The 25,933-nt window shown below is 48.0% G+C and overlaps 1 protein-coding gene across 7 annotated transcripts in view; it reads left to right on the top strand.

Moving 5' to 3' along the window:
- The window catches only part of TSC2 (TSC complex subunit 2), a 47,989-nt gene that overhangs the window by 7,884 nt on the left and 14,172 nt on the right, over positions 1-25,933 (top strand). For 5 of the 7 annotated variants that reach the window (XM_060282946.2, XM_035130991.3, XM_088656952.1 and 2 more), the window contains 22 exons: positions 843-969; positions 1,971-2,114; positions 3,118-3,255; positions 3,662-3,765; positions 5,013-5,094; positions 7,005-7,160; positions 8,425-8,541; positions 8,653-8,775; positions 9,808-9,914; positions 10,453-10,591; positions 11,114-11,236; positions 11,461-11,595; positions 12,168-12,357; positions 13,414-13,507; positions 13,985-14,087; positions 15,417-15,511; positions 18,581-18,709; positions 20,114-20,278; positions 21,319-21,471; positions 22,212-22,321; positions 24,177-24,392; positions 25,503-25,718. In XM_060282946.2, coding sequence (XP_060138929.2) covers positions 843-969; positions 1,971-2,114; positions 3,118-3,255; positions 3,662-3,765; positions 5,013-5,094; positions 7,005-7,160; positions 8,425-8,541; positions 8,653-8,775; positions 9,808-9,914; positions 10,453-10,591; positions 11,114-11,236; positions 11,461-11,595; positions 12,168-12,357; positions 13,414-13,507; positions 13,985-14,087; positions 15,417-15,511; positions 18,581-18,709; positions 20,114-20,278; positions 21,319-21,471; positions 22,212-22,321; positions 24,177-24,392; positions 25,503-25,718 — 2,966 coding nt within the window. The remainder of the gene's footprint in view (positions 1-842; positions 970-1,970; positions 2,115-3,117; positions 3,256-3,661; positions 3,766-5,012; positions 5,095-7,004; positions 7,161-8,424; positions 8,542-8,652; positions 8,776-9,807; positions 9,915-10,452; positions 10,592-11,113; positions 11,237-11,460; positions 11,596-12,167; positions 12,358-13,413; positions 13,508-13,984; positions 14,088-15,416; positions 15,512-18,580; positions 18,710-20,113; positions 20,279-21,318; positions 21,472-22,211; positions 22,322-24,176; positions 24,393-25,502; positions 25,719-25,933) is intronic. The other 2 variants (XM_060282948.2, XM_060282947.2) reach the window with 1 other exon arrangement.

Genomic DNA, 25,933 nt, shown 5'->3' with positions numbered 1-25,933 from the left:
GGGAGCAAGCGCAAAGTTGGGTTCCGCACTGGTACAAGATAACTACTTTAATGCTGCCCGAAAGATTGTAGGGGTACAGGGCTTAGCCCCACACTTGACATCCCAGAGCAGGCAGCTGGACTTGCAAGCTTTGCATGGAATGCTTTGAGACCAATGCTCAGTGGCAGTTCCTGAGCAAGGCTTGGATAGGGCTGTCTTAGCAGCTATCCAGACACAGAGAAGAGCATGAGCTCTTGATATTCCCCCCCCCAAAGTCCTACTACAGGCAACTCCCTATTTACACAGGGGTTATAATCCGAGGCACTGCACGTTTAAGTGAAATCACGTGTATTGGGAACACAGTTGAAAAATCCTGCAAACGCCACAATCACTCCCTCCAAACCTCCTTACTCAAACTCTCCGTAGGCCTCAGGTCGGTGCAAGGGCTCCTGGGTTTGCACTTGCAAAGGCTTGTGGGATTGCTAAATGCTGTGTTCGCACCATTTCTGCTGTTTCTTCACTCTTTTAGGGCCGTTTTTGCAAAACTTGCAGGTTTGCAGCGACGCATGACCATGTATGACTTGAATGCGCGTAAATGGGGAGTTGCCTGTATATTGTCATCACTTTTGAAGTTTTAGAAATCCAGGTGACACTGACCCCCATAGGGCCAGATGTGCACCGCAAGGAGGTTGGGAGGAGTGGACTTGTGCTGATAGGAGAGAAAAAAGAATGATGGCTCTGGGCGGGCCCCCCTCCCTCCCTCCCTCCCCCCCTCCCCCTTTCCCACTACTACTGATTTAAGGAAGACCCTGAAGCCGAAGTCTGAGACCCACTAATTGTGGTCAAAATTCCCGTCTTTGCAGGACCTACATGGTAGACGCCGCACTGCTGAGAGGGGCTGTGTTTTTCGTGGGCATGGCCTTGTGGGGAGCGCACAGGCTGCAGTCACTCAGGAATTCGCCAACTTCAGTGCTGCCCTCCTTTCTGAAGGTAATTCTGAGCCCTTCGAACCAGGGTCATGTAGGTGATAGATGGTGGAGGTTTAGATTAAAATCCTGGCTCAGGTGTGAAGTTTGCTGGGTGACCTTAGGCTTATTACTGCCTCTTAGACTAACCTACCTAATAGGGTTGTTGTGAGAGGATCCATGTACAATGCTCCTCAAAGAAAGGATAAAATGCAATAAACAAATATTGGGGAACGCGAAATCAGAGGGAACCTATGGGCTACTGAGCTGAAGCCCCTCTCCATAACGGTTGAAAAGATTGCTGTTTCTCTTGCTATAAGAAAGCTTCACAAGCAGCAAGGGCGGAGGTGTGTTGGAAGAAGCCAAAGATACCTGCACTCACAGCCTGCTATTTCATCTGTGACTACACTGCCATTCAGCGTGGTTCAGTTGCACCACTTACAGCCTTTTCGTTTTTGGCTGCAAATTGTCTGTATAGTGAGTTTGTCAGGGCTCAGAAGTTCCTTTCTTTACTCCTGAGTAGCAGCCTGCACTTTCTGATCTTGCTTGTGTACCTGAAGTCTCTCTGGCAGTTTTTCCACACACGTCATTAGTTTTGGATGGCAGGGTTGCATAGCTAGTAGAATCTACCTTTTCACTTTAAGCCATGAAGTGCATCACCTAAAACCAGGTGCAAAATCAGGGCTAAGGAAGGCGGACATAGAATTGCAAAGTGTGGTGGAACCCAAGCTTTCCCGATTTCAGCAGACTAATTTAGAAGGGGGGGGGGAAATACTTTTTGTTGTTGCTATTGTTACAACTGTTGGGAATTGGAAACCGTTTCTGTTCTACAAATCACTTGGGAGGTCTCCAAGGAAACCTTGATCTCCCTTCTGACCACTCCAGTTGTGTGGCACCTAACATACTATTCTGGGTGCTTCCTTCTTGAAGTGTCCTATCCCAGTGGAACCAGCAAATGAGCCCTCTGTCATTCAGGTGTTCCCGGTATGTCAGTTCCTTACTTGAGGCTTTCTCTCCCCCTTCCAGGCCATGACGAGTCCGAATACCATTGTGTCTTATGAAATAGTCCTTTCCATCACAAGGCTGATCAAAAAATATGGGAAGGACCTCCAGGCAGTCACTTGGGACATCCTCCTGAATATCATCGAGCGGCTGCTTCAGCAGCTGCAGGTAAATGGGAAGCCCCATTTGTTTTATTTTTAATACTGTTTTCGTAAATGTAACAGAAAAAAGAGAACCACCGCCAGCTGGCATTATGAATAAAAATATTCTGACTTAAACATACTAATTTAGAAAGTCCATATGTCCAAATGGCATCCAAATGAGAGCAAAGATGATAAGCTATACTGTCAAGCACAGAAAGGGCAGTATGGTCTTCAGACTGCTGAATAGCAGATGATGGTGATGATGATGATGATAATAATAATAATAATGATATTTATATGCCGCTCATCTGACTGGGTTGAGTGCTTATTTTTCCAGCCTTGTAATAGCAGTCTCTGCAGCCATAAGGTCTCACAGAATCAATGTTTGTTGTTCTAACACCATGGAATAGAATTTAAAGAGGCTATTTTGGATGTGTTCTGGGGGGGGAGGGGTGCAGAATGGCAGAGTTATTGGAGTAGGAATGGAGAAGGGTTTCACTTTCTTTAATTTCTAGCCTGTACCTGCCTGTTCTGTGTGTTTCCAAGCGTCAATAAAGGATAGAGGCATAGGAGACTCTTTGACACTTCCTTCCGAGTCAAAACATTCAGAGTCTAGTGGCACCTTAAAGACATCACAATTTTTTAAATGACGTAAGCTTTTGTGGACTCAGCCCCCTTCATCATGTATATGAAGTGAAATTTTAGTTGACAGATACATGGGGAAGAAAATTGTAAGGTGGAAGTTGAATTACAATGAAATGTGATAATTAGAGCTTAAATCTTATGTTACATAGGCACCCTTTTTATTGTAGCCAATTGGTGACGTGGCTGAGATGATTGTATTAATACTTGTAGTGGGGCAGGGAACCATTGGCAATAAACAGTCATTGATAACACAGATATTCCAGCATTGGTAACCTAATTGATGCACATGTAGTGTGATAAAAGTTCTTTTGTTTTGATTTAGCCTGCAAGTGACTGCATTGAGATTCTCGAGGGCTAATCAAGTTGCGTTTTCTTCCTTTCAGACCTTGGAGAGCCAGGAGCTGAAATCCATTGTCCATGACTTGCTGACCACTGTGGAGGAACTATGCGACCAGAATGACTTCCATGGCTCTAAGAAACATTACTTTGAGCTCGTGGAGAGATGTGCAAATCAGAGACCTGTAAGGCATGGCAATGTTTGAGAAATTTCCTGTTGTTTCCTTCTGACTTCCTTAAAGAGCACTCAGCGGAGGGGCACAGGGAACTAAAATCTTATCTTATGCAAGGGATGGGGAGGGGTGGATCCAGAACTGGTTTGCCCTCCAGGGGGGATTTTTTTGGGGCAGGTGAGCAGGGCCACTCTGGTTTTAGACAAGGGCCATTCTCAGCCCTACCTGGACCTCCAAGGACCTCCTGCATGCAAGGCAGATGCTCTGCCACTGAGCATGGGACTTCCGCTGCCATTTAACCAACAGATAGTGTTGACAGTTCACCCTTTACATATAAGTAATCCTCAGTTTACAATCTTACTTTGTTGAACTTGGATGTTTTTTTAAGTGTTGGCCTGCCTTTCCTTTTGCTTAAAAGGAATCTTCTGTTCTGAACCTGATCACCTACCGAGCTCAGTCAATCCACCCTGCGAAGGACAGCTGGATCCAGAAGCTGCAGGGGCTGATGGACAGGTTCTTCAGGTAGGGACCTTGCAGCTCCTGCCTGTGGCTCCTCTCCTCACATCTTTGACTTTCCAATATTGGCAAATATTCCCCACCCCCAGCCGTGTAAAAGCATACTACATAAAAAAATAAGACAGACACTACCAAACACAGGTATACATTTGCAACAGGTTTAGGCATCCTTCTATCAATTAAGGCTGTCCAGCTGTAATGAACCACATATTGGTGGTCTTGAAATTAAGATTGAGGTGTTCACATGTGAGATAAAACTGAACTAGGTTACACCAGAGTTACTTTCTGGCTTGTTTCAGTCTGTCAGTAGGTTTTCCTGCTGCAGTTGGCCAGACAGTGGCATATCATCTTGTTTAAGGAAAGTCCAGACCCTTTTTTCCAGTGTTTGCTTATTAATTGTCTTACCAGCACCATATAATGTATTACCATGTCTTGTTGAGTCAGTTTGAGTTGCTTCCATCAAAGAGGAATAAAGCTACTAGTGGCATTGCTTCAATAGTGTTACCCATGATCTTACTTTCTGATAATACTTCTTGCCAGAAGCTTTGGATAATAAAAATAGGACAACCATGGGGTAAATAGGTTACAATGTCATTATGGCTTCTCCACATATTTTACTCCTATAACTCATTAATGTTATTAGTGTTTCTCATGTCTTCATCATGAGTATTTATTATGGCTATGGTCAAGGAATCCAAAAGGAGACCAGAAATAAAACATACAGCTCACCAAAATATTAAATACAAAAAAGTGCAGCATAGTAACAGCAGCTCAGTTAAATACAGATTGCCTCAGGTAAGCCCCTGACAAATAGCTGTTTTATTTTCAGGTGCTTAGTTGCATTCTTCTTCTCACTGCCACCAGTAGATCTGGCCACTATCAGTGACATCCAATGAGATTTTATATCCCCGCAAATATTTAACATAGAATTGGTTGTTTGACCAATCATTCCCTGACTTGCTGCAGCATGAAAATTACAAAAGAACATGCTTCACAGATTCCATTTCCTGGTCGTTGAGATGGTAGCACATCAAATCTGCCCTGAGTAAAAGGCCTTTGGTAGTTATGTGGACCTGCCTTTCCTTGGAATTCCATCAATTCCATATTTCAGAAATTGGTCCTATCAACAGGAAAAAACTATTCAAATACTGAGTTAATATTTGATGGAATCTTGTTCATAAAATGGTTTTTAGATGGATGATTTAGGCTCCTCCTCCTTTTTGAAAACACCATTGTCCCTTTTTCCTCCTCAGGAATGAGACGCGGAGTGCTGTTCGCATCAAAGTTCTGCATGTTCTCTCTTTCGTCTTGAGCGTCAATAGGCAGATTTATGAGGTGTGTTTTCCTTTTCACTGGGAAATGTTCTTTGGATGATGTCAGACACATGTTTAAGTCTGGCAGAAGGTCACTTCCTTGAACCTCTGTCAAGATGGGAAAACAGAATGGCAGCAGAGGACAAAAAAAACAAGTTTTCAACTACAAAAATATATTTTATGTATGTACATGATGACAACTATGTTCAAGTTCATCCTGTGAAATATGCCACTATTTAAAATTCTTCATACCGTGTTTCTCATATTATAAGTCATGTCTTATATTAATTTTTTCTTCAAAAAAACACGACATGGCTTATTTTTGAGGGATGTCTTATTTTTTAATAAAGTGCACGCGGGCGCTGTTTGCCGGGCTTGTCAAGCCCGGCAAACAGCGCCCGCCGATCTTCGGTGACAGGCGGGGGTGGGCGGAGAGCGGAGAACGATCTCCGCTTCCCCCCCCACCCCCGCCTGTCACACAGCACAGGTCGGCGGGCGCTGTTTGCCGGGCTTGTCAAGCCCAGCTAGGAGCGCCCGCCGATCTTCGGTGACAGGCGGGGATGGGGGGAGAGCGGAGAACGATCTCCGCTTCTCCCCCACCCCCGCCTGTCACACAGCACAGGGCCGAGCAAACAGCGCCCGCCGATCTTCGGTGACAGGCGGGGGTGGGGGGAGAGCGGAGCACGATCTCCGCTTCCCCCCACCCCCGCCCGTCATACAGCACAGGGCCGAAGATCGGCGGGCGCTGTTTGCCGGGCTTGTCAAGCCCAGCAAGGAGCGCCCGCCGATCTTTGGTGACAGGCGGGGGTGGGGGGAGAGCGGAGAACGATCTCCGCTTCCCCCCCCACCCCCGCCTGTCACACAGGACAGGTCCGAAGATCGGCGGGCGCTGTTTGCCGGGCTTGTCAAGCCCAGCAAGGAGCGCCCGCCGATCTTTGGTGACAGGCGGGGGTGGGGGGAGAGCGGAGAACGATCTCCGCTTCCCAACCCACCCCCGCCTGTCACACAGGACAGGTCCGAAGATCGGCGGGCGCTGTTTGCCGGGCTTGTCAAGCCCAGCAAACAGCGCCCGCCGATCTTTGGTGACAGGCGGGGGTGGGGGGAGAGCGGAGAACGATCTCCGCTTCCCCCCCCACCCCCGCCTGTCACACAGGACAGGTCCGAAGATCGGCGGGCGCTGTTTGCCGGGCTTGTCAAGCCCAGCAAGGAGCGCCCGCCGATCTTTGGTGACAGGCGGGGGTGGGGGGAGAGCGGAGAACGATCTCCGCTTCCCCCCCCACCCCCGCCTGTCACACAGGACAGGTCCGAAGATCGGCGGGCGCTGTTTGCCGGGCTTGTCAAGCCCGGCAAACAGCGCCCGCCGATCTTTGGTGACAGGCGGGGGTGGGGGGAGAGCGGAGAACGATCTCCGCTTCCCCCCACCCCTGCCTGTCACACAGCACAGGTCCGAAGATCGGCGGGCGCTGTTTCCCGGGCTTGTCAAGCCCAGCAAGGAGCGCCCGCCGATCTTCGGCTCTGTCCCCCGATGCGCGACGGCTCAGGGAAGCAGGCAGGGAGCTCCTGCTGGGTCCCGCGCCTTCGCCTCTCGCTCGGTCGGGGCTACACGACATGGCTTATTTTCGGGGTATGTCTTATTTTTCACCAACCCTTAGAAATCCTGTCATGGCTTATTTTTTGGGGATGCCTTAAAATATGAGAAACACGGTAGCTCTTCAACTTCAAATGAGAATAGCATAAAACCTCCTCACACTAGGACAACATCCTAATAACTAAAACCAACCAACGTTTACAGAAACAGTAGAAACCTACAGTGAAAAATTACCAATACAGTATTAGCACAACTGTCAAAATCAATGTTCCACCTCTTTCTTTTACCAGCCTCTTTAGACGAGTCTGTCTTAGCCAGCTCACAAAAGTCTTGTCCTGTTGCAGGAGGAGTTGATTAACATGGTGGTCCTCTCCCAGCTGGCCCACATCCAAGAAGACAAAGACCACCAAGTCCGCAAACTGGCCACCCAGCTGCTGGTGGACCTGGCAGAAGGCTGCAACACCCACCACTTCAACAGCTTGCTGGATATCATAGAGAAGGTGAGGCAGCTGTCAGCTCGGCTCTGGGCTTTGGCAGCAGGAGCTGTGTCTGGTCTCAGGAACTGTCAATGACAAGGGAAGAAATTTTGCTTTGGGGAGGGATTTCCACTATGAACTCAAGGAGCTTTGCTGGTTTGAATATCCTGTTTGGTTTTGCAAATCTGAGTGTGTTTTTACAGTGGGGATGATAGTGTGTCAATTTCGAGTAATGATCTAAAGAGCGTTGCCGTTTAATCTTGAATAGGCATCATCAGGTGCTCTGTTTTGGATCAGGGTAGAAAGCTTTAATCAACAAATTATTTGTTTCTTCTGTGTTCCATAGTCGTCAGGACAATGGCTTGGTTATGAAACCTACAAATATTAAAGTATTAAGATTTCCTGACGTGTGGGTAGCAACTCCACTGAAATCTCTGAAAATGAAGAACCAGATGGCATGTCACTGGGTGTTATGGACACAGCTAGCCACCTACCAAGCTTGGCTACGCTGCAGCACATGTTAGCATATTCATGTGAAGTTTGATGAAAATGGAATCTCAGTCCTGTTTTCGTGGATGAGACATAACAGCTATAAAATAGCTGATTATTATCAGATCTAAAAACTCACATATGAAACTCCTTTTGGGTTCACAAGCATGGAAACCCCCAAAACAGCCTGTTGGTTCAGGCAAAGATACCATTTTGCTTCTTCTAGAGCAGGCACCCCCAAACTTCGGCCCTCCAGATGTTTTGGACTACAATTCCCATCTTCCCTGACCACTGGTCCTGTTAGCTAGGGATCATGGGAGTTGTAGGCCAAAACATCTGGAGGGCCGCAGTTTGGGGATGCTACTTTAAACTATGATGCTACTTTAAACAGTCCTGATTTCCCCCAAAGAATTATGGGAGCTGTAGTTTGTTAAGAATGCTGAGAGTTACTCGGACACCCCCACGAGCTGCAATTCCCAGCGTTCCCTGTGAATATGGATTGATTGCTAAACCACTTGAGGATTGTCATTCCAGGAGAGGAAGAGAGGTCTGCTAACAGCTCTCAGCACCATTAACAAACTACAGTTCCCAGGATCCTTTGTAGGAAGCCATGACAGTGGCATCATAGTGCTTTAAATGTATGGGATGAATGTGGGTTTTGTTGCTTCGTATACTTTATGTAGCTCTGCTGTTGCCAGGGGTATTTATTCTTGCCATCCTAGCACTTTTTTGTAATCCTTATGTAATTGTGGGCCTTGGCCTTCTGCAAAGCTTGCCTATGCTCTCTCTCCCTGAAAAGGTTGCTTCCCATTCGCTGCTGCCTCCCCCTGAACTGGAGGAAAGAGACTTGCTGTCTTACTCTGCTTCTTTAGAAGATGTGAAGACAGCAGTCCTGGGCCTCCTGGTCATTTTCCAGGTAAGTGACCAGGTTGTTGAGCCCCGGGGTGGTTTCCTCTTGGGCTTTTTAGTTTAAAAATAAATAAATTCTGGCTTTCCTCTTGACAACATCTTGCTTTCCTCCTTTCAGACAAAACTCTACAGCTTCCCCCCCAGCCACGCCACCCGCGTCTATGAGATGTTGATCCTCCACATTCAGCTCCACTATAAACACAGATACAGCCTCCCAGTCGCCAGCAGCATCCGGCTGCAGGTGAGGAATATGTGGGCCTCTCAGTACCACCTCCAAACCAAAGGACTTGCAGGGAAGATGACAAGGAGGAGAGAACTGGTTCCAAATGGTGCTTGTGGGGGGATATTGCTGCTAACTTCCCAGAAGTCCTGAGATGCAGCAATGGAGGTGATGCAGGGCACAGAGATCTCCCCCGGCCCACTCTTCACCAACCCTACTCCCTCCCTCCCTCCCTCCCTCCCTTTGGCTTCTAAGATTTGAGCAGGCAATACCCACGTGGTTTTCAAGTAAGGGCTGAATTTCTCCCACCTTTCCCCTCCCTTTTCCAATTATTCTGAGGAACTTAATTCCATGCTCAGTGTTTAACAGAGTGTGCTTTCCCCCAACTGTCGCATAATCGTTCCCCTCAGCCCCTACCTGTAAAAGTCTTGGATAACACTCTCTCCTTTGTGTTGTTTAGTCGTGTCCGACTCTTCGTGACCTCATGGACCATAGCACACCAGGCATGCCTTCATGTCCTACCAATAAATAGATTTAATTTTTTTGTCTGATGGAGGAAGATATCCAGAGATGGGCAATTCCTCCCAGGAAGGGACTCCTATACCCTGCACATCCTGCTCAGTTGATTTTTTTCCCTACCATTGCTGTGCTGGGTTTGGCAGAGAGGATGGTTCAGTCCAAAGTGCTCCTTCCTCTTTCTTGAATGCTCTGACCTGCTGGCAGGGGCAAAGGGGAGGAGCATCGGCTCATACAGTGCCTTGCAAGTCTTGCTGCTGCTATTGATTTCACCACTCCTGCTGGTGGTAAATTATCTGGTGAGTTGTAGCAAATGACTTGCTTCACCAGCTTAGGCCCCACGGGCCACCAGTTCACTACCTTGGCCTGCAGAGCTGATGTCTCAGTCGCTCTTCTGCTCCTGTGGAACTCCCTGCTGCTTGAAGTGCAACCATCTTTTAGAAACATTGCAGGACTGCTTGGATTGAGATCTCTGAACCTGCCTTGGAGCATGTGGAGAATGCTAGGCTAATTATTTTTTTCTTGCTTTCTTTTTAGGTATTTGACTTCTTGCTCTCCCTTCGGGCCGACTCCCTCCACCGACTGGGCCTGGCTACCAAAGAAGGGCTCATGAGATTCAGCCCCTACTGCCTCTGTGATTTTTTGTAGGTTTTGTTTGATCGTAGCCACTGTTTCCCAAAAGTAGTTCTGCTATGTTCTCACCTGAGGCTCCCTTGTACCATGCTGCCCAGAAATTGAAATCTCAGTTGAAGACCCTCTTGGTGGGCCCAGCCTCTAACTCTGCAGTGGTGGCCCTTGTGCCTTTGGAAATCCCAGTAGATGTGCATTGAGCAGTGACACTTACTCCAGGGGTTTTGAAAGGCCTTAAAAGACCTGTTTGTTTCAATTGGCCTTCCCATGAGTAAGCTTTCTCCCATTTACTGGACTAAGGATAGTAGATTGGAAGATTTGAATGGTTTTCCATTCTTTTGAAGGGTTTTGGTAGTAATGATTGAGTGTGTGTGTCATAATGGGTTTTTATCATTGTTAATCCACTTTGCACAGACAAGTGGCATATAAACATTTTAAAGATAAATAATGCCACTTGGAACGTGGGTTCTTCGTTAGGTAGTTGTCGGCTGTGCTTCTTCAAGATGCTACGGTCTTGCAGCAGGCTGATTTTTCCTCCTCCTTATGTCACAGGGAACCAGAGAAGAAACCTGCCGGCACCCTCTCCCCTCCCTCGGGAAGCCCCAGTGTGCCTCCCCAGAGCACGGCCATTCGTATGGGCCACTTACCTTACTCCCTTTTCTTTGGAGTCCTCCTCCAGTGCTTGAAGCAAGTGAGTGATGAACCAAAACCTGGTAATTGGATCCCAAGCTGCAGATCAGGGATGGGGAACTGGATGCAGCCCTCCTGGTCTCTCTGAACCTTGGGACTCTCCATAACCCACCCATGGCTCTGCATTCTTTGGCCTTTGGCCCTGCCCATCACTGGCATGCTGTTTTATTTTGAGAGTAGTGCCTTATGAAAGACATTGCACATCATGCTGAAGTGCATTTGGAGCATTGCATATAAAACCTAGTCGTTTTAAGTGCTGATGGGAGTTTTAGGGCTGATGGGAGTTTTAGGTCAAGGCATCAGGAGCACCACTCTGGCAAAGGTTGCTTAATGTAGCCATAGTACGTTGAGACTGATGGTTGCAGCGAACCAGTAGTCTCTTGGGCAGCTCTGCTTCCTGGAGATGGAGCCTGGCATTCCATCTGCCCAAAGAGTGAAAGAGTGTGATTTGCAGCCAGGCTGCAGTTCTTTCCATGCCACCCTTGAACTCGCCTGAGTCTCTCTCCATTTTTTTCCTTTGTAGGAGACAGACTGGAAGGTGCTGAAGCTGGTTCTGAACAAGTTACCGGAGTCTCTGCAGTACAAAGTGCTTTACTTAACATCCCCTTGCAACATTGACCAGCTGTCTTCTGCCCTCTGCTCTATGGTGAGAGTGTGCCTTTTTATGACACCATCTGAGCATCCAATTGGGGCAACAAACGTCCACATTAGGGAGCTTTTGATGGTTGCCCTACAATTGTGGCATGGGTTAGTGTCATGGGAGAGCTCTCCAGTGGAGAAGCCTGTTATCGTTTGCTGAATATCTTGCCTGCCGTAAATTTCATTCTCCCTTTGGATTCTGTAGCAGTGACTTTTTGTGTGTGCCACTAGTTTACAGACAAAAAGATGACTGAGCGCCTGTGGGGCACCCCAGAAACTTTCTGCCGTAACGATTTGCATCTGGCTGTGGTTCCAGTGCTGACTACTTTGATCTTTTACCATAATCACCTGGACAAAAGCAAGCAGGTATTATTGCATGTGCGGAAACTGAGTGGAACGTGCTCAGTGGGTGAGCCAGGAGAAGGACATTGCTGCCAAATAAACAAATATGGCTTAACTTGAGCTTGGCATCCCTTGACTTGCGATTAGCTATTAAACAAGAAACAAAATACTTGTAAGTCATCAATCTTTTTGTGTGGCAGTGCCTGTACTCTGGAACTCCCTGCCTGTTGACACCAGGCAGGTGCCTTCACTGTGGTCCTTGCTTATTGCTCGAAACATATTTGCTTATGCAGACCTATCCAAGCAATGTAGAATGTTGACGTGTGTGATAATCTCTTCTTAGTTTACTGTTTATATATCTTTTAACTGGCTTTTACAATCATATTAATGTAGGTGTTGGTTTTTGGGGGGGCGGGGCGGGAAACAAACCACTTTGAGCTTTTATTACGATCAAGCTATGAATTTTGTTCATATAGTCATGTGTGAATTTTGTTAAATTAATAGGGACACCCAGAGAGCCCTGCACTGAAGTGCCTGTAAATGCATCTGAACTGAATGCTTGGTAAGGTTCTGTTTGTGTCTTTTCCTTCACCCAGCGAGAGATGGTGTATTGCCTGGAGCACGGCTTGATCTATCGCTGCGCCAACCAATGTGTCGTGGCTCTCTCCATCTGCAGTGTTGAGATGCCAGATATCATCATCAAGGCCCTGCCTGTCCTGATAGTCAAGCTGACGCATATTTCAGCTACGGCCAACATGGCCATTCCCCTCCTGGAATTTCTTTCAAGTAAGTGTATGCGTATTCCATTCTTGCTTTTCAGTGTGTGGATAACCGCTCAGGAGAGGAAGGGACCTTTGCTTTCCCTCTGTGCAATTTTTGAAAATCTGTAGGTAGATTGGATGGCTGTAAAATATGATTGGACAAGTCCATGGAGGATGATAAGGCTATCCATGGCTACTAGCCATAACAGCTCTGCTCTGCCTCCATGGGCAGAGGGAGCAATGTTTCTCAATACCAGTTGCTGGAAGCCACAGGAGGGGAGAGGACTCTTGTGCTCAGGTCCTGCTTGCGGATTTTCCACAGGCATCTCGTTGGCTACTATGAGAACAGGATGCTGGACTAGATGAGCCACTGGCCTGATCCAGAAGGCTCCTCTTAGCTTCTTATTCAATGCAGTCAAAGTCTCATTCTGGGACTTTTTGAACAGCAGCAGCTCCCCCCACATAAATCTGGTCTAGAAAGCCTTCCAAATCCTCCATGTGTCTTGCTATGTAGTGTGAGAGGAATGGTGAGTGGTTTGGGGAAGCCAAGTCAGAAGCCCCCTGTGGCACGTGGAGCTAGTTGTGTTCTTTGGATTTGGAGCAGGGGTGGGGCTCTTTTAGCCCAAGGGCCACATTCTCTCCTGGGCAACCTGCGGTGGGTAGGCAGAGCAACAGGTGCGAATGATCTTTTGTGCAGCGGGTTATGCAAGAGGCTTTGTTGCAGTCCAAGGACATATTCCAGCCAGGCCAAAGCATCTGAAGAGGGATGCAGAGCAGCAGAGGTGGGTAAGCTCCAGGGAGAGTCACAAGGGCTGGATAGGGAGGGCCACATTTGGCCCCTAGGATGGTGTTTCCCCACCCATGCTCTGGAGAGGCAGCCAGATCATAAGCACATGGTGGTGACCTCTGTGATTCACACTGGAGAAACCTGTACCTGTGACGGAACAGTTTGGGCGTGTTTTAACCATGCCCAAACCAGCCCCCCCTGCAAACAAGGTGGCTTCCTGTGTGAAGTGGGTTTCTGCTAGCCATCCCATCTGCAGCCAGACTCTTTCACTGTTTCCTCTTTTCCCAATCCCAGCATTGGCTCGTCTGCCTGCCCTCTACAGGAATTTTGCAGCTGAACAGTACGCCAGCGTCTTTGCCATCTCCTTGCCCTACACAAACCCCTCCAAGTAAGTTGTGGGTGGTTTGTGCTGGTTGTTTTGGTGGGGGTGTTTTGTGGGATGTGCTGGCTGAGGCTGATGGAACTTGTAGTCCCAAAACATCTGGAGGCCACCAGGTTGGGAAAGGCTGCTATATAAGCTATAAGCAAGGCAAAACTTCCTCCCATACGTCATCTGTCATCACTGTTGTCTTCTCTGTTTCTCCAGTCTGCACAACAAATGGCATGTGTTTGTCAGACTTTCTCTTCAAATTTTATTTTTCAGTCTTCAGTGGCGAGTTTGTGTGCCTTTCCATGATTGCACACTTTAAATCCTGTTGTTAAATAGCAACATTCCCCTTAACCTTTTTTATGTTCTACGTTTCCAACTAGTATAAGTAATATCACAGTGCGGTGCTAATGGCGTGTTGTACAATAATTCACGTATATACTATTTTAAGCATTGCATCTTGCCGTAACATGATCATTCCCCTTGAATGCCTTCCAGGTTTAACCAGTACATTGTGTGCCTGGCACATCACGTCATAGCCATGTGGTTTATCAAGTGCCGCCTTCCCTTTCGGAAAGACTTCGTCCCCTTTATTACCAAGGTAAGCCTGTTGCTGTGCCTGAGAAGCATGGGACCATGACAGGCACTGTCGCTCTGTGGTGAGCTCCGCCTCCAGAGCAGTCCACAAAACAGAGGAGGAAACTTCTTGCCCTGTTTCACCGGACTATGTTTTTGGGGTGGTTTTTCAATGTGACGTAGATTCTCAGTGGGCTGGTCCACACTAAATTCTGTTCTTGAGCTTTACAGTTTGTGGCTTGTCTGGAGGAAGCAAACCACAGGTTCAGGTTTGGGTAGTGTACTCAGCCAAACCATGGCTTGACTCACAGCAGTACATTAGCAGGAGGACCGGGAAGCAGGGGAGTGCAGTTTCCTCCTCCTCCAGGAACTCTTGAGCTTGTGTTTTCGCAGAGTTTGGTTTAGCATTATGTCAAACACCTTAGCAGAAGGCAGACAGGGATTAAAGCTTGGAGGAATTTGCTTGGGGACAGAGACTGAGCCAGGGAAAGGGAACCTGCTGCCTTCTGGATGTTGCTGGACTCCCATCCCCCAGCAGCCCCAGCATGACCAGTGATCAGGGATGATGGGAGTTGGAGTCCAGCAACATCCAGAGGACCACAGCTTCTCCATGCCTGGACTCAAAGATCTCAGTCCTGCTACCCTCACAGGCCCAGTTTGGTGGGGGAAATGGGAGAGGGCCTTCTTGGTAGCTGCTCTCGGATTTTGGAACTCTCTTCCTAGAGAAGCCAGACTGGCTTTCTCCTTGCCCTTCCGCTGGCAGGGGAAGACTGTTCAATTCTGACAGGCGTTAGAGAACTAGCTGGTTTTTTAAGGAAACAGTTTTTAATTGTGCTGTTTTTATTGCTTTTATTACCTGTATTTTAATAGATTTGTATTTTACGTTGTGCCTGGCGTGCTCTGGTCCATGGGGTCACAAAGAGTCAGACACGACTAAACAACAACAAATTGTTTTAACTCCATTAGAGTTGAATTATTTTTAATGGTTTTTATTTTATATGTTTTTAGCTTTTTGTACAGTGTTACCTTGAGTTATGAACTTATTCATTCCGGAGGTCCGTTCTTAACCCAAAACCGTTCTTAACCTGAGGCGCACTTTCGCTAATGGGGTCTTCCATTGCTGGCACGCTGCTGGTGCACGTTTTCCGTTTTCATACTGGGGCAAAGTTTGCAACCCGGAGCAACTACTTCTGGGTTAGCGGAGTTTGTAACCCCAAGTGTTTGTAACCCGAAGTGTTGGTAACCCGAGGTACCACTGTATTTTGTTTTAATTTGTGTATACTGTCTTGAGTCCCTCTCTGGGGGAAAGGCGGGATATGAATGTAAATATAATAATAATAGCAATTTTCAACAGGGTTTGCGATCAAATGTCCTCCACTCCTTTGATGACACACCAGAGAAAGACAGCTTCCGGGCTCGTAGCACCAGCTTGAATGAGAGACCAAAGAGGTAGGCTGCTCCTGGAAGGTCCACTTCTTTTTACAGCACTTTGAAGTGCTTTTTGTTAAAAACACTGATTTCTTGCCTGTTGGTGGCTGCTACAACTTTTCTGATGAGTCAGGTTTCATGCCAATGAAGGTACCTGATTTTGTTCTAATGATGGTTCCTGCCCTTGCAGCTGAAAGCTGTTCCATTGCTCAATCCAGTTTGAGGTGTCTTATTTTGCCTCCTCTCATCCCGCAATGCAGGGCTGGAGGATCTGTAGCCCTCCGGCTGTCATTGGACTCCAACTCCCATCACCCCCTGCCAGCATAGCCAGGTGTCAGGGATGATGGGTCTTGTCATTCAACAGTAGCTGGAGGTTCCCCACCCCTGCTGTAATGATCAGCTTGCAGCCCATTTAGCTAGTGGTTACACCGGAACATTTTGTAAGCTTTTCAGCACCAGACTAGAAGCTTCTTCACCCCCCCCAATCTGGAGAGAGAAAGAAGCAAAACTCTGCAAAAACATTATGATTTGTTCAGAGAGAACTATCGTCAATTGAAAGTGGGTTTTTGAAAAAAAACTGTGTTTAGCGTTTCTGCTTTAGCTGACTTTGCATCTGAGAAAAGCAATCCTAGCCCTGCATTCACTGTCCATGCAGCAGTCTTTGGGCCAGGGATTCAGAGTTGGTTTGCCCTTGAATGTCATTGGTTGGGAATCACAACCAATTGCAGTCATGTCCTGCTTACGGGCTTCCCGTTGGAGCATCTGGTTGGCCGCTGTGAGAACTGGTTGCTGGACTAGAAGGGCCACCTTTGGGCCAATTCAGCAGGGCTTTTCTGATGTTCTTGTGTTCAGAACTTGCTAGTGGTACTGGTGTATTCCATAGCAGTTGCCATTGCAATCTCCTGGCCTGGCTGCATCATTAGTCTTTGGGCCCTTCCAGATTGGTGGTGTCTTTTTGGTTTTCATGTCATGGATACAACATTACTGTGTTAGTGCTGGGTCCGTCCACATGTCCTTCCTGTTTATTACCCTGTTTCCCCCAAAATAATACATATCCATAAAATAAGCCGTAGCACGATTTCTAAGCATTTGCGCAATCTAAGCCATACCCTGAAAATAAGACATAGTGATAGGCACAGTTCTGGAGGACGTCAAGGACGAGGCAAGGCTGGAGGCGTAATAAAAATAAGACATCCCATGAAAATAAGCCATAGTGTGTCTTCTTCAGTAAAAATAAATATAAGACAGTGTCTTATTTTCGGGGAAACACGGTAGTTGTTCTGCAGCGTTTCTCCCAGCGTTACCAGAGGATACCCTCGCACTGTAGTGCAGCGAAAAATAAATTGGAACATTTGTGGTATGAAAAGCAACAGGATTTCAGCAGGGATTTTTGGGACATGCACCAAACTGGAAACAGAGCAGGATGTCCCCCAAAAAACTTCTACAGATGCAAAGCGCCATGAAAGTGGGATTGTGCACAACAGCCCTGAGACCATTGTGAGCACAATCATGAAGGCACAATAAAAAGGAAGTCTGGAGGGGCTACATGGAAACAATGTGGTGCTCGAAGTGCCTTTTGGGTCTGGGTGACCCAGGTTCAGATCTGTGCCTGCCCATGAAGCGTGTCTGCCCCTTCACCACCTCAACAATGATACCCTCAAGCTTCTTAGGCAGAGAGTTTTCCAACTAGGCCCGTGAGGTTCCAAAGGCACATGGCCTACCTTTCATTTCACTGCCGCCCTGGGAATTGTTTTGTGCCTGCAAGTTAAAGCACAGCTGGTGAAATTCTTGACCTCGGAGTTACAAACGAGGCTCTCCACTTCAGCCAGCCAGCTTTTTTGTGCCCATCATTTTCCTTTTGAGTTGTGGCTCCCATCGCCACTTCCTTGCCTCAGCATTTTTTATTTTACTAAGTTGGGATGCTGCATAGCTGCCAAGTTTTCCCTTTTCTCACGAGGAAGCCTATTCAGCATAAGGGAATTTCCCTTTAAAAAAGGGATAACTTGGCAGCTATGGGATGCTGTTGAGTTGAAAAGTTGTTCTGCAAGAGGTACTTTCAAAACACCCACTGCCATTATTCTCAGAGTGGCAGTAGCCATGAGTTGTAGTTGAAAAGTAGCAGTGTCAGTCAACCCTAAAAGGCACCTTTGGTTGGATGCAAATGGTTTGTGTGTGATTTGCTTCCTGGTCAGAAAACCCACAAGAAACCCCAGGTGTGTGCTGCTCTGTAAAACCAGGAACCTCTTGGAGCTCCTTTTCATTTTCTGGGTATGAAGCACACAAACATATGTCCTGGGTGTTCTTTGAGCGGGAGATACACCCTCCATGTGTTATCTATTTTTTTAATCATTCAGTCAGCGGTTTCACCCCCAAACCTTAGTGATAAAGTTGCAGTGAGATCCAGCAGCATAAAGTAGAAAGTAGCCAGACATTGCCCTGAGGTACCTTGCTCACTTCATAGGTAATTTTGTTTTGCTGGAGACACTTCGCAGAAGGAAAAATAGCAGAAGCTGTTGCCACTTGTGCTTTATGCTGCCCTCACCGCAGGAATCTGCTTTAGACCTTGATGTTGGGGTTGATGATTCCATAGTCTTCTTTCTAGTCATTTAATTGGGGTTGGGTTTTGTGAACTGTGCCTCTTGAGCTAATGCATATTGCACATTCCCTACCCACTGAACAGGCACACTTCTATTATTTTTGCTCAGGGCTCCATAGTATTCCAACTGCCACTTTTGATCAGCTTTCATTTTATTTAACCTGTGCTAATTTCATCTGGGGTCCCCCTCCCTTTTATTTTGTAATATTTATCAATCTGGGGCAGAATGGGGGAGATGTCGGCTGTCTTTCTGTTGTCTTTTTTATTTTTGAAATGTTTGTTTATGCTTTTTGAGTTTTGCTTATTGTGTTTAATTCCCCCCTCCCTCCTTTTTTGGCATCCTGTTTTTTTGTTTTTATTTTTACATCACCTTCCGGGACTTTTGTGGCCTTCCAACCTCCATCCTTCCACTGATTTTCCTCCCGTGCAAAATCACACCTCCTTTACGTGGGGTCTTGGTGGTGGTGCCACTGCCTGTTCTTCACCCCTATTAGCTTTAAGATAGCCAAAAATGCCAGGCAAAGCTTGAATAATTCTCCTCCAGTGAAAGAGCTGAAAGAACCCTCTGGTGTCGATGCCTTCCGGTCCCGCAGCATCAGTGTCTCTGACCATGCAGCCCACAGGTAGTGATTCTTGGAGAGCCACCTGGGCTCGCAGCCACATTACTTGCTATGATGGGGAGGGTGGCAGATGGAACAGAGGGGATTTGCATGCTGGGGTTCTTGCATGATTTCCTTAGAACTGAGCCCTCCCAACAAGGTTTGCTATGCAAGTGCTTTCTTCTGTTTGCCTGTTTTAAGGTTGAAAAGGACACACAATTTTAACACTGCTGCTAATGTTGGTTTAGTTGCGTGACTCCCATTGATAAAGATGTGAGAAGGGACAGCTGGCTTGACCCCCCCCCCCCCATGGTGGTTGTTCCAAAGGCAACTTCCTGAACTAAATTTTCTGTATGCCAATAAAGATGTTGAAGTTGAAGTTGAATTACATTCTTTAAATAAAAAGTACTGCATTTTATAGGGCAGTTGTCACAAGGCTATTTAGCTATGGGATGGAATAGAAGGTAACTTTACCATATGGCACAAGAGACCTCTTGATACAAAGTTTTGATAAGCTGGTGATCAGATCTGTCCTATTATTTTGTACAGCACAATGTATTGCTTAAAATTTTAGAGGGATGGCCCTTGGGTTTGTCTCCTGTAGCAAAAATGACAAAAGTGTCTTGTGACACCTTTTAAAGATGAACAAATTTATTATGCTATAATAGCGTTCATGGACTCAAGCCACGGAAAGCTGTGTCTGATGACGTGACCTTAAGTCCATGAAATCTTGTGCCATCATAATTTTTTTAGTCTTTGAGGTGCCACAAAGGGCTCCTTGTTTTTCAGGTACCCTTCACTTTGGGGGCTGCTGATTTCTTTAGTCCTCCTGCTATCCCATGGTTAAATTCATAGAAAGTATAAAAAGGAATGTCAGTTTATAACAGTAATGACCTGGCACAATCCTAACCATGTCTACTTGGAAGTAAATCCTCCTGAATGCAGAGGGGCTTACTCCAAAATTTGCAGGGTTAGGATCACAGGGTTAGGATCACACCCATAGTCAGCAACTGTGTCTCTAGGAGGGCTGCTTTGAAATGGAATCCAAGTCTGTGATTACCTAGCCTGATAAGTGACCTGCTAGTAGGTCCTGTTGCCACAGATGCCATACAGCTACAACTCCCCCCCCCCCAAGCAATTGAGGGGTCAGGCAAGCCTACTCCAAGCAGATGAAATAGCCCCTCTTTAGTTACTCTCTCTCCTTGATTTTAAGAAGACACATAGGCTCTCATAATCCCATATTTCAGGTCAGTCTCCTTCATGAAGCCACATTCCAAAGTTTGATATCCATTAAAAAAACACTGCTAAGCTTGTGTAAGTGTGTCCCACCCCCTGCCTCCCAGCTTGCTGCATGCTGTAGTGATTGTGAGATGACTGGTTTTCCTTGTCCATTGTGCTTTGGCAAACATCCGACCCACCTTTTTCCAGCCGGCTGCAGACCTCCATCACCAGTTCCAGCCTGGGATCTGCTGACGAGAACTCTATGGCTCAAGCAGACGACAGCCTGAAAAATCTCCACTTGGAGCTGACGGAGACCTGCCTCGACATGATGGCTCGATACGTCTTCTCAAACTTCACAGCTGTGCCCAAAAGGTTCCAGTTCTTACTCGAAGCCCGAGTCCCCAGCCCTCTTTCAGGGATGGCTATTGTTGGTTTTGTATGCCAACTGCTTTGACTCCTTATTTGCTTCTCAGTGATCCAGAATAGAATCTCAAAATGTGATATGCCCTTTCCTTATCGTGAAATATTATGCCCCTTATAATGAAGTATGAACTGGATCTTTGTCACCTTTCCACATCCTGGTGCTGCTTTGGACTATCTCCCAATAGGCCCCAGCCAGTGTGGTCAGTGGCCAGGAATGATGGGATTTGCAGTCCATCTAGAGGGCACCAAGTTAGCTAACCCTGGCTTAAAGGTAAAGGGACCCCTGACCATTAGGTCCAGTCGTGACCGATTCTGGGGTTGCGGCGCTCATCTTGCGTTATTGGCCGAGGGAGCTGGCGTACATCTTCCAGGTCATGTGGCCAGCATGACAAAGCTGCTTCTGGCGAACCAGAGCAGCACATGGAAATGCCGTTTACCTTCCCGTTGTAGCGGTACCTATTTATCTACTTGCACTTTGACGTGCTTTCGAACTGCTAGGTTGGCAGGAGCTGGGACCGAGCAACGGGAGCTCACCCCGTCGCGGGGATTCAAACCACCAACCTTCTGATCGGCAAGCCCTAGGCTCTGTGGTTTAACCTACAGCGCCACCCACTGGCTTAGATGGCCTTAAAAGGACTGGATGTGGGAACCAGTGATTTTGTCTTATTTGCCATGATAGCTATGTGGAGTCCCCATGATCAGAAGGAATGTTTCTCCGGTGGTGGGGAATGTCCTGTTTTGGGGGCAGAGAATGCTTTAACCTGATGGACCTTTGGCCGCATTCATCAAGGCGGTTCTTCAGTTCCTTCATTCCAGCCTTCTTTGACCTGGCGTCTGTCAATGTTTTGTTGGACTACAGCTCCCAGGAGCCCCAGCCAGCATCACCATATGATGCTGGAGCTGACGGGAGCATGGCTATATTGGCTGGGGATGATGGGAGTTGTAGCAGCTGCTTTAATTCATTGCCCATGTCTTCCTGATGCTTCCAGGTCTCCGGTGGGAGAGTTTCTCCTCTCTGGAGGGAGGACCAAGACGTGGCTGGTGGGCAACAAGCTGGTGACAATCACAACAAGTGTCGGGACGGGAACCAGGTCTCTCCTGGGCCTTGACTTGGCAGAGACACAGAACAGCACAGAGGCAAGGTAAGCCCCAATGCACTTCTCACCCCTTTGAATAATAATAATAATAATAATAATAATAATAATAATAATAATAATGCAAAGGAGACTGGGGAAATGACACTGGGCACTCTTAAAATTCCAGGGGTTGAGGGTAGGGAAGAAGGGACAAATAACTATAGTGGGGTGCTTTCACAGAGTTTTTAATTTTGACTAGCGGTGGGTGTGGAAACGGGAGGAATGGGCACCTTTGCACAAAGATCCTGGTCTCAAAATCTGTCTGAGGCTGGGAGGCCACTTGCTCACCCTTCTCTGCCTTCTGCCACAAGAGGATGCCCCCCTTATGCTGTTTTACACAGGAAGAGAGGAAGCTGCCTTTTACTGAGTCAGACCACTGGTCCATCTAGCTCAGTACTGTCTACACTGATTGGCAGGGGCTCTCCAGGGTTTCAGGCAGGAGGCATTCTCAGCCCTACCTGGAGATACAGGGGCTGGAGCTTGGGACCTTCTGCATGGAAGGCAGGTGCTCATGCCTTTGTGCTGCGGCCCTTCCCCATCTACCTCAGTTGATAACAGCGCTGGAGGGTCTTGGCCTTTCCCAGTCTCCTGGTCCCCTTAACTGGAGATGGTGGTACGCCTGCTGGGCCTTCTGCATGCAGAGCAGGTGTTCTGCCACTGAACCATGGCCCCTCCCCACAAGATCTACCAACGGAGACAAATTAATTCCTTTGTGGACTGACGGCGTTCCTGCTTTGGATTCCTAGCTCAGACCACACCTTGCAAGTGAGGCAGACCAAAGAAGCTCCAGCCAAGCTTGAGTCCCAGGCTGGCCCACAAGTGGTTCGAACCCGCAACCGTGTTAGGTCGATGTCCGGTAAGGAGCCTCCCCTGATTTATCTGTATGGAAGATTCAGGTGCTTAGAGCCATAAGGCTTGCTTATATTGTTTGTTCAGGATCAGGCCTGCAGGCTACTGCAGAGTAGTTACTCCTGAGACAAATGGGGTTTGAGAATGTAAGATGAGCAGCCTGCTGGATCAGGTCCAAAAGGGCCCATCTATCCCAGCATCCTGTTCTCACAGTGGCCGGCCAGATGCCCCAGTGGGAAGCCAGCAAGCAAGAGATACACTCTCCCCACTTGTGATTCCCAGAGGGATAATGCGCCAGGATTTCAGTGGCAACTGGTTGGCTTCCTGATTGTAGGAGCTAAATTGATGGTGCTCTGAAGGATATGCATATGCTCCCAATTGACAGACTGTATGCCAAGGTGGTGTGCAGCAATATAGAAGAAGGTGCCATGGAATATTGACCTGCTGATCCCTGGTAAATGCATCCATAGCCTTCAGCTGATTATCCAGCACTTGCAGGCTAGAGCTGGTAGGAGTTGTCTTCTAAAATGGTGCTGACTGGGGGAGGGGCTGATGGGAGTCGTAGTCCCAAACGTGTGAAGGGCACCCGGTTAGCAAAGCTTGGCTTATTGTGACTGTTCAGCCCAGCAGTTCTCCCTCCTGGAATAACTGGAGTTCTGTCCTAATAAGCAACTTCTTAGTCCTACTTGTACCTACTTGTACCTACTTGTTTCCAGTTTCTGGGGCTTCTCTTCTCCTTGTTTGCTAGACAGTGGCCCAGGCTTGGCCTGGTTACCAGGGGCTTGATGTCATTCTCTTGTGCTTGAATCCTGCTTGCAGGTTTCCCATAGGAATCTGGTTGGCCACTGTGAGAACATGATGCTGGACCATGGGCGTGACTCAGCCGGCTCTTCTTGGGTTCTCAGCGTTTAGTCCATACACTGGCAACCTCCGGCCCATGGAGGCCGTTTATCCAGCCCATGAGCCACCCGGTCACCGAGCCGCCCGCTCGGCAAGTCCCCTGCGTGCTGCGCTAAACCAGCGCCTGTGCCTGCACCTGTGCAGATGCTGGAAATCGCGTCTGCACAGCCGCAGAAGTGTTTTCCGGCGCTGCAGACATGCTCAGAAGCCATTTCTGGAGCCCTGGACATGGGTAGCGTGGCGTCGGAAATTGCTTCTGCGCATGTCTGGCCCATGTCCGGCCCATGTCTGGCCCACAGATGATAGTATGTGGGAATGCTCCGGCACACGGCCGGAAAACATTGCTGACGCCTGGCTTAGTCAATAGAAACTGGTTTGGGAGAGGTGCATATTAGTTTAGCCTCTACCCAGCAGGAGACGGATTCTGACCTCAGTGGAGCCCACCACAATCTCCATAGAGCTGTCTGTTGAACAAGTGTTAAGGAGAATTCACAGATGTGCAGAAAATTCCCCCCGCCCCTTTGCCTAATAAAAGACATCACCTGAACTAATTTAGGATCTATCTCTACCTTCTGATCCACACTGGTGATTGCTTGCCCTGATAATAATAGCTTTGGATATGAGAGGATCCCCCAGGCAGAGTATCTTTGCACTTCAGTCCTAGAGTGGGATTAACAGTCACTACAAGCCCCAGGAGGGGAGGGCGCTCTTGTATTCGTATCTCACTTGCAGGCTTCCCTTGCAGGCTTTTGTTTGGACACTGTGAGTACAGGAGGCTGGGCTAGATGGGCCACTGGCCTCATCCAGCAGGCGCTTCTTATATTCCTAAGCACACACAGTTCAACTCTGTTTCTTCTCAATAGCTGCCTATGTTTTTTGTATTGTCTTTGAACCAATATGCAGCCCCTCAGCAAAATCCTCCTAACCTCTCTGCTTCCTCCGAATGCCCTTTTGCCATCCAGGTGGCCATGCCTTGCGGGTTGGGGCATTAGACACCTCCACCTCCCATTTCCCAGCCACCCCGATGCCCCAAGGATTTCAGAGCTCTCCTGCTCCTACTGCTGCTCGAGCAGAAAAGGCTGTTCCTGGGCCTCTACAGAAGGAAAAGGCCAACTTGGCTGCGTACGTCCCCCTGCTAACACAAGGCTGGGCAGAGATACTGGTGCGGAGACCGACAGGTAGGCCAGGTGAAATGTATGCCTTCACAAATCTGTAAAATGGCATGTGTTGGTGCACACGTTTCCATGTTGCTGAGTGTACAGGGCTTAATCAGTGCCTTATCCCAGAATCATAGGAATGATGTAACACTGTGCATTATTATAGGAGTCTTTCAGGAATGTGTCTTAGTTGCAGCCCTTTGTATAGGTTGTGGCATGGACAAGCAATGATGTTCCTTCAGCCTGGTGAGAAGTGTTTTGTTATAATGCTAAAAAGCAATTAGCACTTGGAGAGAGCACTTCTTACCATGCCTTATGGCTCTGGTGTAGGGGACCTCCAGCGTTCTGTGAAAAGTTACCAGGTATTTCCCAACGAGAAGATCAGTTACAGTGCACAAAGTCCTGTGAAAAGCAACTTGCCCATTGCTATCTGTCCCCCCCCCCCCGGCTCTGTATGTAGCTGCAGGGAAGTGGCAAAAGGCAGCTTCTTGTGTTCTTATGTGATTCTTTTAGGGCTATGCATGGTACCCCCAATCCAGTCTGGGACTCTGGATCAGCCCTGATCTGACTCTGGACAGTCTAGGATCAACCTGGAACAGGGACCTGAATTGATTTGGGGTGGGGGCGGCCAGCCCTAGCATTTAATTAAGGTTTTAAACATGCAGTTGGGAAGGGAATGTGTTGATCAGTGGAAAGGTCAGTCCTGCTGGAATCACCAGCACCTTTCCTGCAGGCTGGGTGAAGCAGATCCTGCAGATGCTGCCTGCCTCCCCTCACCCCTAGGCGATCCGGAGCTCTCTTGGCCTCATTGGGCCAAAGCCTGGGTCAGCCCAGTTTGGGTCCAGGCATTGTTTGAATCTGGTGCACAGCCCCAGTGTCTTCTAGGCAGAGCTCTCCATTCACCTAGGAGGCTAGTGCTGGATGTTCGAGATGTGCGCAACCTGGAATGAGACCCCAAATCCCCTGCAAGACATTTACGAAAGAGGGAAACGAGACTGGGGTCATTAACGGGGATTTTATTTTATTTTTAATGGGGAAGATTTGCCCCTCTCCAAGCAAAGCTGTGCAAAGGATGGCTTCTCAGTGGCATGTTCTGCTTTGTTCTGCATCTTCACCTTCCCACCACTCCAGGTAACACGAGCTGGCTGATGAGCCTGGAGAACTCCCTGAGCCCGTTTTCCTCGGATATCAACAGCATGCCCCTGCAGGAGCTCTCTAACGCTCTCATGGCGGCCGAGCGCTTCAAGGAGCACCGTGACCCCACCCTGTACAAGTCCCTCTCGGTCCCTTCCTCCACCTTGCCAACAGGGACTGCCAAGCCGTACTTTCTGCAGCGCTCAAACACAGGTGAGGCAGCACAGTGGCTGGCCCAGGAGAGAGGGTGCGAGGATGAGACCATAGCCAGCCATTCCCAGCCCAAAGTGCTTCATGGCAGAGCCACTCTGCTTTAGGAGGACAGGAGGTGCAATTCACCTTCCTAAAAGGAAGTCTTTAATGTAGCCTGAAGCCCAGCCACTGTTCCAGCAGGTCATGTGTGGGGCTAGCAGGGGCTGATGGGAAGT

Source organism: Zootoca vivipara, chromosome 13 (genome assembly GCF_965207765.1).
Source record: "Zootoca vivipara chromosome 13, rZooViv2.hap1.1, whole genome shotgun sequence".
Classification (NCBI taxonomy): Eukaryota; Metazoa; Chordata; class Lepidosauria; order Squamata; family Lacertidae; genus Zootoca; species Zootoca vivipara.
Note: the sequence above shows the minus strand (reverse complement) of the source record. Positions and strands in the feature narration are given on the sequence as shown.